General features: G+C 36.8%; 2 protein-coding genes across 2 annotated transcripts; one reads left to right on the forward strand and one right to left on the reverse strand.

Annotated features, from left to right (window-relative positions):
- Positions 1–2,945: 2,945 nt before the first annotated feature.
- On the forward strand, positions 2,946–3,527 carry LOC131646510 (uncharacterized). The gene is made up of 3 exons (XM_058916534.1): positions 2,946–2,992; positions 3,096–3,287; positions 3,374–3,527. The coding sequence occupies exons 1-3, from the start codon at positions 2,976–2,978 to the stop codon at positions 3,486–3,488; spliced, it is 324 nt and encodes a 107-aa protein (XP_058772517.1). The 5' UTR covers positions 2,946–2,975; the 3' UTR covers positions 3,489–3,527.
- Positions 3,528–8,027: 4,500 nt separating this feature from the next.
- LOC131651692 (probable WRKY transcription factor 4) lies at positions 8,028–10,436 on the reverse strand. Its single transcript, XM_058921371.1, has 4 exons — positions 9,850–10,436; positions 9,150–9,727; positions 8,869–9,030; positions 8,028–8,712 (listed from the first exon to the last, which is right to left on the reverse strand). The coding sequence occupies exons 1-4, from the start codon at positions 10,117–10,119 to the stop codon at positions 8,430–8,432; spliced, it is 1,293 nt and encodes a 430-aa protein (XP_058777354.1). The 5' UTR covers positions 10,120–10,436; the 3' UTR covers positions 8,028–8,429.
- Between the last annotated feature and the right edge of the window lie 301 nt (positions 10,437–10,737).

Here is a 10,737-nt window from a genome sequence, read left to right on the forward strand (position 1 = left end):
GGTACAAAGATGAGCCTTTCATTCTAGCCTCTCAAGCTAAACAAGTGTTCTATGTCAATGATCCGACAAGTACGAAATGGTCTATAGTGCTTTTATCTAACAAAATAGTTGATGAAAACATTGAAGATCAAGGTGATATTGGTGTTGGCATTGAATCTTGTACAAGAAACGATCAAAATGAGAATGAATCTTGTACTAGAAATGATCATAATGAGGGTATTTGGATCAATCCAACCGTCCGCGTTGTTAAGAGACGCGTAGAACACAATCCTACCAAGAAAAGAAAGAGACGTTAGTGATAAAGGTAATAGTATACATATTCCGACTAATTTGTTTTATTCAATTTGTACCGATTGTTTTAATCAATAGTATAGTACTTATTCAATTTTGGTGCATATTCTCGTTTTGTACATAACTTTTGAACCATGTATCCGTTTGTCGACTTCTTTACATGTAACTATACTATTTTGACGATTCCGGAGCTGCTCATGCACTTATCTTTACATTTCGGGACTGTTTTTTTATCGGTTTTGCTTCTGCCCGTAATCAAAAGTCGGGCTTAGGGTCTGAATTTCGGAAAACCGACTTTATTTTTGAGTCCGTGGGGACGTTTTACCATAGCCATGTAAATTTCGTTCAATTCCGACAACTTTCTTTTTTGACGCTTATTTTGATTTGTACCGATTTCATTTCCGATACACTTGTACATGCATGGTTTGACTTCCATTTTACTTGTATAGATTGTTAGCTTATTAATAGTGTACTAATGTGCTTTAGTTTGTTTGATACAGGTTAAATGGCTCCGGATAGAGATGCTCCACCTGAAAACTCACAAGAAAACTCACAAGAAAGAGATGCTCAAGAAAGAGATGCCACGGATACAAATGCTCCACCTGATACTGAAGCAAAAGAAGTTGCACGAGGCATCACTATTATGAAGGGAATCGTTCGACATAGAGACCAAGGATTAGTATACCGTTTGGATTGGAATTCTGATAAACAAGCAATTGGTCCTAATTCTGCAAAGTTGACCAGCTATATTGGTACACTTGTTCGTATGCATATTCCGGTCTCCACAGCTAAATGGAATCTGAAAAGCAAAGAGTTGGATGCGAAAAAAAAAAAGCGATTTGGGACGAGCTTCAGGTATATATCATATATGGTTAATTGTTGTTATTATCTTGACGATAAATTGTTTAAATTACTTATACTAACACACTATGCGTATGTTTTTTTGCAGAGGACTTTTGAGATACCAGATGATCGTAAACGCTACATACTTAGTTTGGCCGGCAAAAGATATAGAGGGTGGAAAGCCTTTTTGACAAACACCTATCTTAAGGATAAAGATGGAAACTTTCTTGAAGAGGCACCGGGACGGCCAAAAAAGTATGAGATCTTCATTGGTGAAAAAGATTGGGCTGAGTTTGTAAATCAAAGAGATGAAGATTTTCGGAAAAGGAGTGCCACGAATAGTGCGAGAGCATCCAAACCCGCGTATCCATACAAAAAAGGGCGTATGGGATATGCACGCTTAGAGGATAAACTTGTAAGTAAATAGAAATGCATTTTAATTAATTGTCTAAATGTGTTTTATTTGACGATTTTATCATTTGTGTCAATGCATAGTTAGAGGAGTCTAAAAGTGAGGAAACCTCACTTCCTGTACATGTATTGTGGAGGGAAGCTCGTGTGGGCAAGAGTCAAGCTGTCGATCCCGAAGTTCAGAGAGTTTTTACTGAATGTGTAAGTATAATACTGTGTCTTTAATTAAATCAAATGTTTTTTAATATATAAATGATTTTTTAATGTAAATGAATTACAGGAGACCTTGTCGCAATCGGCATCCACCGGTGAGGGGAGCGTACTTAGTAGAGCACTAGATGCTCCTGAGTATCCCGGTCGGGTGAGGGGTAAGGGTCATGGTGTGACTCCAACCTCTTTTTACAAGAGTCCTAGGAGAAGAAATCCTTCAAATGAAGAAGTGTTGCAAAAGTTGGCGGAATTGCAAGCACAAGTCTCTGAATTGCAAAGAGATAAAGAAGCGTATATGAGAGAAAAGTGGAACACTTCATCGGTGAAAGAAACTAGTGATAAGGATAGTATCAACTATCAAAGGAAATTTCTCGAGGTAATTATAATTTTTTTTCCTTTTAAATTGTTCTATTTTATTAATGATAATGACTTTATATTTACTATTGGTTTAGGGCATTTCATCTTGCCAACTATACTTATCGGAACCGAATTATCGACTAGTTGGCAAGGGAAAAGTGCACAACACTTTGGGAGATTTACTTCACCATAGACCGCTCCCGGATGGACACCTGAAAGTATCGGTGGATGTTGTAGTAGATCATGATGCGATGCTACCGGTACCTGACATGGTCTCAGAGACGACATTGCTGCGAGATGCAATAGGATCATTTGTTGCATGGCCCTCGGAGCTCATTACCATTAGTGATGAGGTATATTGAAAACGATTATGAATCATTTAGTTTTCGAATGTCAATTCTAAACCGTTTATTAATTATTTTTTACATTTTAATTTTAGACTGCTCCTATAAAACCCACAGTTAAGGGTAAAGGGATTTTACAGGAGGAGGAGTCCGTTGCATCACTAAAAGAGGTACATTTAAAGTGTTAATAATTAATCTGAATCTAAATCTGCATGATTTTATATTTTACCTAACTTATATGATTTTTAGGCATCCGCTCGGGAGTCACAACAAGTGACGCAGCAAGTTCTTACCGTACCACCCACTGGTCCTCCGAAGCCAGCGGGAAAAAAAGGCGGTGCTTTTGTGCCTCGGTACCGGGCGACGCTCGCAACAATGGTTGATATGTCCGATTTGAAGGATGGTGCTTTACGTGAAATCGTTATGGATGAAAGTGTCTTCGGTATTGAATTCAAGTCACTTATTACAATTGATGACTTGTAGGAGATTTTTAAGCATGATCAACTAGGCGTCACTAACATGCACTCATACATCCGGTAATATTCACTCATCCGATATATTATTTAATTAGTCCCACAATATAATTTATTTACACATTTCAATGAAAATAATCTAATGTTTATTATGTTTTTATTTAAGGTTGTTGTATGACAGAGTGTTGCGCGGGACTCCGTTGTCTAACAGATTCCGTTTCGTGTCTTCCGCCCACTGCAGCGGAATGGCAATTGCTTCGGAACCGGAATCAGTTAGACAGCGCTTAGTAGATAGATTCATGTCCACCGGCAATACAGAAAGTCTGCATCTTTGGGCGTATAATACCCGACCAGTAGGGTTAGTTTCTCATTCTTTGTTCATCTAATCTCTGTTTCTTTTGTGTATAGCAAAATTTTCATATAACCTATTGTTTTAATTTATAGAGCACACTGGTTGCTGCTTGCTATCAACCCTATAAGGGAAGTCGTGTATTATCTGAATTCGGTAAATGGTGAATGGACCAATTATCAGGCCATGAAGGACATCGTTGATTTGTAAGTGGGATCGTTCTAAATATATATTCGTGTATATTTATATATTTACTTATTTGTGGGATTGATCTAAACATATGCTTTTATATATTTGTTAATTAGATCAATACAAGTGTTTCGAAGTCAACGGGACGCACAGGTATCCCGAACTAAATCTAACAACATTACTTGGATCCAAGTGCAGGTACATTATTTTTCACAATGTTGCTTATAATATATTTATGCTACTTGATAAAAAAAAGACAACTATAGAATCTTATTTGTTTTTCTATGTAGTGTCCGCAACAGCGAAACAGTTACGATTGCGGATACTTTGTTTTGAGGTATATGAAAGAAATCCTTCAGGCGAATCAATTAGAGATTCCGCTCACGGTATGAATTTATAACTTAAGATAATTTCATATAATTTATTACATTTAACTAAATATATCATTCATATTATGTTTTTGTTTTGTAGTACCTTGACGAATTCCGTACTACTGCGTACCCGAAGCTTAAGTTGGAAGAAATCAAAGAAGATTTGTGTCAATTTTATATTAAGCGCTTTTTCATGTAGGATTTGTGTCGATTTGAACTATAATATTATTGATGTTGTAATGATGTATATATATAATTTTGGATATTATAATGGTATTATATTAGTATATATATATTGTCTTACTGATGGCTGAAATAATATCGTCGAAAATAAATTACAGGTCGAAAATATTACAGGTTGAAAACATATTACAGATCGAAAATATTACAGGTCGACTGGGAGGATTAAATTACAGGTTGCACATTAAAATACCTCATTTAGCAACGAAAGCGCTTTTGAAAAGCGCTCTTAAAGGCCCACCTACTAAAGCGCTTCATTGTAAAAGCGCTGCCAAAGATTAATAAAAAAGCAAAAAAAAAAAAAAAAAAAAAGCAACATACTAAAGCGCTTTTGGAAAAGCGCTCTTATAGGGGGGGCTATCAGAGCGCTTTTTCCAGAAAAAGCGCTCTTAAAGCCCACCCTATAAGAGCGCTTTTACAAAAGCGCTTTAGTATGTTGCGTTTTTTTTTTTATTTTTTACTCTCACAAGGGGGCCTATCACAGCGCTTTTCTGGAAAAAGCGCACTTAAAGGGGGGCCTACCAGAGCGCTTGTTCCAGAAAAGTGCTCTTAAAGCGGGGCCTACAAGAGCGCTTTTTCCAGAAAAGCGCTCTTATAGGGGGGCCTACCAGATCGCTTTCAGAAGCGCTTTTGTTAGCTACGCCAGCGCCACCTTTCACAGCGCTTTTAAAGGCTATAAAAAGCGCTTTTAAAGCCCTTCCTCGTTGTAGTGATTTAAGCGGTTAAAGATGCAAGCTATAGGTTTGATAAATTGTTCAGACAAAGGCAAATAAAGAGATTATCAAAAGCCTCAAGAGATCTCAAGTGTCAACACAATGAATACATCAGACACAGGCTTAGGGAAGTTATCCCAAATTAGTAAATGAGTGAAAAAATGTGTAAATGCAAAAGTCTTTCTTTATAGAAGTAAATGGATATAAGCACACACACACACACGCACACACTAAAACCTTTTTTTAAAAATTTTCTTGAAAAAGAAACGAATTGAGAAAGATATACAGAAGTTGTATAGAAAGAGATGATAACATTCAAAAAGCCAGAAAATATTTTTTTACTGGATCTAATTGATTATGAAAATCGATTAGATTGGTATGTTTTTAAGGTTTAAGGTTGTTTGAATGCACTCAATCGATTAGCAAATGCTAAATATTAATTCTTACCTAATTTTGAACTCATAGTCGTTACCTTTAAATTTTCTAATCAATTATTAAGGGTCAAATCTTATTTAATGAGTTTTCCTTTTTTGGAGGATTTGAAGCCTGTCAAAAGAGGCCTCATTTTGTATTTCATTTCATACATAACTCTATTTTTGTATTGACACGCGCACACATTCTCTCTCTCTCTCTCTAAGTTTTATTTTCACTTTATCTCACTAGTTCTTATAGCCAAATAATTTTGTGAGGAAAGATCCTTGTGAGTGAGGTGAATTCATAATCAGGATGAGTAGCATTGTATAAGTTCTTCAAGTATGTTGTTTATGCATCTTGGATGAACACAATCCATTTGGGGATAAAAATATACGGTTAGAAGTTAACCCCGTTAAAAGCTCAGGTTGGGGACTGTGTGATCAGTTCCTGATATTTAGTTACCTTGAAAAAAGTTAATATGGTTGAACTTCCCTTAAGGATATTATAATGCCTTGTTCACTCAAAGGATGAAACTCTTCAATATTGATGATCTTACCATTAGATTCACTGTTAGCCCGTATAAAACCATATGTTAGAAGATCAGCTTGTAAAAATATCAAGAGGTTATCGGTTATTCTATTAAACCAAATTGAGCTCAGATATTTATGGAGAGAAGTCTCAGCGCTTCAATCTACCTCTGGGAAGGAAACTTGGCCACTTTAGTCTCAAATTTCAATGGAGAAGACGCAAATGATCATATCATTTGTCTTGTATTATCATGGTTGTAGGACAACCACCATTTTCTTGTATTAGGGGGTTTGTGGGCTTCACCTACTAAAAACTCTCAAGTACTTAATGGAAACTCTCAAGATCAATTCTTGGGAAGAGGAGTGGGTCCTTTAGATTCAACAAGTGTTTGGAAGATATGCAGTGCATCTTGGGGAATGCACTACATCTCGGGGGATCGCATTTATGTTCTTTAGTTTTTTCATAAATGTCACGTGTTTTCTGTGACATCTATGAAATGTACTTTTCCGCCATTTTTAGTTTAGAATTTAGAGAGGTAAAATCCTAGTGCGAGAAAATTGGAGAGGAAAAATGAGATAATCTTAGGATTCGATTACCAGAGAGACTCCCTTCACTCTAGTATATGGGGAGGACGACATCATTATATGTCAAAATTGACAAGCTTTCCTATTTACTGTCCTAATTTAATGCAAAGGAGATGAGGCATGGTTGAGATGTGATGTCGATTTGGTCGACGAAATAAGAATTATGGCTCACTTCAAGAATTTTCCAACAAACATAGAGCATCCAGAAGATATAACTCCAAAGTGGTTCGAAGTAAAATGCGGGAGTAAGACCCGATGTTGAGACAGGTCATTGTGCTCGCCCAACATGGAAAGGTGCAAACTCAACTAGGAAGGACCAATATCACATATACTAGAAATCACCTAATATAGCTTACAAGCTAGAGGAGTTAGTAGAAGACTCATTCCCCAGAACTTTGAATTAAGTTTATCTAAGATATTATTATAGTTGATTGTTAGAAGGGCGAGCCACTTACCAATGCATGAATCTCTTCGAAGAAACTTTATCATTAGCAATAAATTATTTTGGCTTTTAAAAGGGAAATATATTCCGCAGCCTTAAAAGGGAAACGTGAGTGTTGGAATTCCATTAAAAGGTCCTTGTTGACTTAAAAACAGAAATATGAATGATGGATTTCCACAAGGAGATCCTTGTCATCTTAGAGAGCAGTAGCATAAATGTCATCTCCATAATACAACTAAAGTTTATCTTGAAAGACTCAACTAATGTCCCGCCTAGAAAGACTTAACTAAAGTCTCGCCTCAAAAGCTTAACTAAAGTCTCATTGGAGAAACTCAACTAAAGTCTCGCCGCAAGGACTCAACTAAAATCTCGTCTGGAGGGACTCAACTAAAGTGTTGCTTGGAGAAACTCAACTAAAGTCTCTCCGAAGGGACTTAACTAACGTCCTGCCAGAGGGACTCAACTAAAGTCTCGTTATGGAGACTTAATTAAATTCGTGCCGGAGGGACTTAACTTAAGTCTCGCTAGAGGGACTCAACTAAATCTTGCCTAGAGGACTCACTTAAAGTCTCATCAGAAGAACTCAACTTGAGCCATGTTAAAGTGCTCCAGTTAAGGACCATTGTGGGGTGTCCAAATGAAGGAAAAGAAGCTAAAACACTTCGCCATTTATAAACCCTTGTGTTTTAGGAACTATGTATTAGTATATTTGAAAAGGTTCATAAGGGACAAGGCAGAGACAACAGACATTAGTTGAGTCCATAGGGTCTCTCTCGTCGCCCATTTTTTAGTTTGGGCACCCGTTTAAATGTGCCTCCCCTTGTTATTGAACACGTCATGGTCGCCTAATATAAGAAAGTAAAGAAATGACATGTCTCCGTTCCGCAACAATAAAGAATAGGTCATTTGACCATGTTTGTAAAAATAGCAGTGGATTAACCATCCACTATGCATCCTCTTAGTAGTAGTTACTATTTCCAAAGGGTCTAAAATCCAGGCACATGGCCTTTAATAAATACCTCAATATTGGAATTGGGAAAAATATGTACCTTAAAACCCCTGAGAAGTCTTAATCATCAGTGATTGTCACGTATTATACTACTTTTTAAGCCAATACTATTTATATATTTAGCAAATTTATATTGTACAAACAATATAATAAATTTTTGAATAACTGTGTCCCTATGTTCATTTTGGAACCTACCTTGATTACCATATTGGATTTATCGAAGAAGCTCATACAACTTTTTTTTCAAGGGATTTTTCAAAAAAACGTCCATATGACAGGGGGATAGGTATTAACCCTTTATTATATGATTCAAAATTGTGACATCTTTCAAAAAAAATATCATTGAGCAAGAAATTACATCATAAAATTTTGAATAACTGTGTTCACAACATAACTTATATTTTAGGATATAAAGAAGAGAAAAAAAAACTTATACTTTCAATGTACACAAGGCACAAATGATACAGCATCATCCAAAACCCCCCTATTATCTCCACCAACTCTTTTTTTGTTTTAAACTTGTTCTCCTTTAACTCTTTCCTGAGGACTTGATCAAAACTTTGGCCTAAGACTGAAAACAAATCCATTAAAGCATCCAAGTAAAGATCGCTTGTGATATAAGTTATCGGATTACCAGTTCTTCGAGCCTTAATCTAGGCTCTTAAGTTATCCGCTCTTCTTTCAGCCTTAGACGCGCAACAGGTTGTTGCTCATTTCCGCCAACGCTACCAATGTTACCGAAACTAGGCTGCTCAGAAATGGGATTTTGTGATTTTAACTGTGAAGCATTTTTGTTGGCAAAAGTATGGCTATTGGTCTTAGCTGCTGGAACATCATGATTATGTTTTCCTTCGTAAGTTGTTATGACTGCTTTAGGATCTGTCGAAGCCCTCTCTACATGCTTCCGAACGTTGCAACCTGCTGTTGTGCATTTGTAATAGCTCCTAAACATTATATAACTAAGAATCAGTAATTTTTCCATGACAACAAAAGAGGTTAATGGTATCGATATCATATCAGTGCATTATGCAGTAAAGTATAGAATTATCAATGAATAGTTCAAAAGGTGTAATAAAAGTGTGGAGGAGAATCGGTATCACCTAGGATAAGGGTTCCCTTTGACAACTTTCTGTCCATATTTTCGCCATCTATAACCATCGTCTAAGAGATCAACTTCACTAGTCGTTTGCACAATGATTCTAGGCTCCGTGACAGTCCTATGTGAAGAAACTATTGGATCTGAGATGGCGGCTTCTGTATTTCTACATAATAACAACAATAACAAGATAACATAAACATAGTTGCTTATTTAATCGAATTAGTCTTTGTATCCTATTAACAACTTTGAAATATACCAGAAATATTTTCTACAAAAACCCACCTCCTTTTGGAATCAGGCTCAACTCTTTTCTCCCCCACATCAGTTTCACGATCACCTACTTCCTCACTATCGCTCATTCCATATAGATGTTCACCTGTTGCGTGACTCGATTCTGGATCCATCGTAGCCATTGAGTTTGTATTCGTCCGTTGATAAGACGAATCACCATTCCCTTGCATATTTGAATTGTCATTAGCATCTTTTGATCGCTTGTTAGGATTCGGAGGTTGATGATTGTGCTCTCCTTTATAAATAATCGCGGTTACATGACCTTCAAGCGACCGCTCCACCTTTTTCTTCACAGGACAGTTAGGATGTGTGCACTTATAATAACTTCTAGGAAACTCACTACCTTTCACCTGTTTCTGTCCGTACTTCCTCCAATTGTAACCGTCATCAGCAGGCTTATCAACATTTACTGAAGAAGGCTGCAACCTTTGTTCGACGAGGGGAGCATGAGCGGTGGATGTTGATACAGACAATGAATGTTCAGGTTGGTTATACATATTTGTGTCAGATTGTCCTCCATGAAATGAGACTTGTGCCTGTGCTGGATGGTTTGACAATCCAAATGACACCTACATCATATGGAGATTGTATGTCAAATTCGAGAGTCGGATTCAATCTCCGACGATAATATTTATTTATATTTAATCATGTAAATAAGTTGTTGATATTTATAAATTAATCATTTATTCACCTGATGTGAAAAAAAGTCAGATGATTCAAGCGCGCCGGAGGTGGCTGCAACGGGAGACACCATGGCACCGGCGAGAAGCTGAGAGAAGGACTTGCCGTCATCACCGTCGGTCAATAAATTAGAGAGCAAAGTCATAGGACCGGGGCTAAAGCCGCCGCTGAAAAGGCCGTCCGTACGTGGCGGCAGAGTTAAATTCGGTCTTTGCGGCGGTCCACCTTCTCCACCGCCAACCGCCGCTTCTTCTTCCTCCTTCCATGGTAATCGGTCCATTTCCACCGTTGAACATCCAACTCAGTTTGACTTTTGAACCAGAGAGTTGAAAAAGAAAGCTTCAAAGTTCAAAAATGGATAGAGAAAAGTTTGTAGTATAATGAAACGTTTGTGTCAGTGATGTTTTGAGGATTGTGAAAAGTGTTGAAACCTTTGTGTTGTGTGTGTCTTTTGTGATTACATGTTTATGCGTATTTCTTGCTTTTTGAGGGGGTTGAATTTGGTGGATCTGAAAAAACAGGACAAAAAGTCTACGCTTTGGTTCCCCAACTAAATGTTCTGTTGAGATTTTCCCTTTCACAAAAGGTGTATATTGTAATTATTTATTTTTTAATAGTTGTTTATTATATAGTCCCTTCATTAGCTTATCAAAAAAAGACTTTGGATGAGACAAAGAAGGTATCTCTAAGCTTCTAAGCTTAATCAGAAGTTTCAAGATCAATTATTGGCAATACAATAATGTTGCATTTTTGTGGTGACTAATATGAACTATCTATCTGAGTTAACACAATTTCTCTAATTACATGAATGTTTAAAAATTGGAGTTGAATTTAATTATGAGTCTTGTAAAACCGTCCCAATAATCTTACCCCATCAAAACTTAAAATATCTATGAAA

The sequence above is a fragment of the Vicia villosa genome, linkage group LG2 (genome assembly GCF_029867415.1).
Source record: "Vicia villosa cultivar HV-30 ecotype Madison, WI linkage group LG2, Vvil1.0, whole genome shotgun sequence".
Taxonomy (NCBI): domain Eukaryota; kingdom Viridiplantae; phylum Streptophyta; class Magnoliopsida; order Fabales; family Fabaceae; genus Vicia; species Vicia villosa.

Coding starts and splice junctions, on each gene's coding strand:
- LOC131646510 (XM_058916534.1), top strand. Junction 3,288..3,373: donor TATAATACCCGACCAGTAGG/GTTAGTTTCTCA, acceptor TTTAATTTATAG/AGCACACTGGTTGCTGCTTG.
- LOC131651692 (XM_058921371.1), bottom strand. CDS start 10,119: ATGGACCGATTACCATGGAAGGAGGAAGAAGAAGCGGCGGTTGGCGGT. Junction 9,031..9,149: donor GAGCCTGATTCCAAAAGGAG/GTGGGTTTTTGT, acceptor GTTATTATGTAG/AAATACAGAAGCCGCCATCT. Junction 8,713..8,868: donor AAAGGGAACCCTTATCCTAG/GTGATACCGATT, acceptor TATAATGTTTAG/GAGCTATTACAAATGCACAA.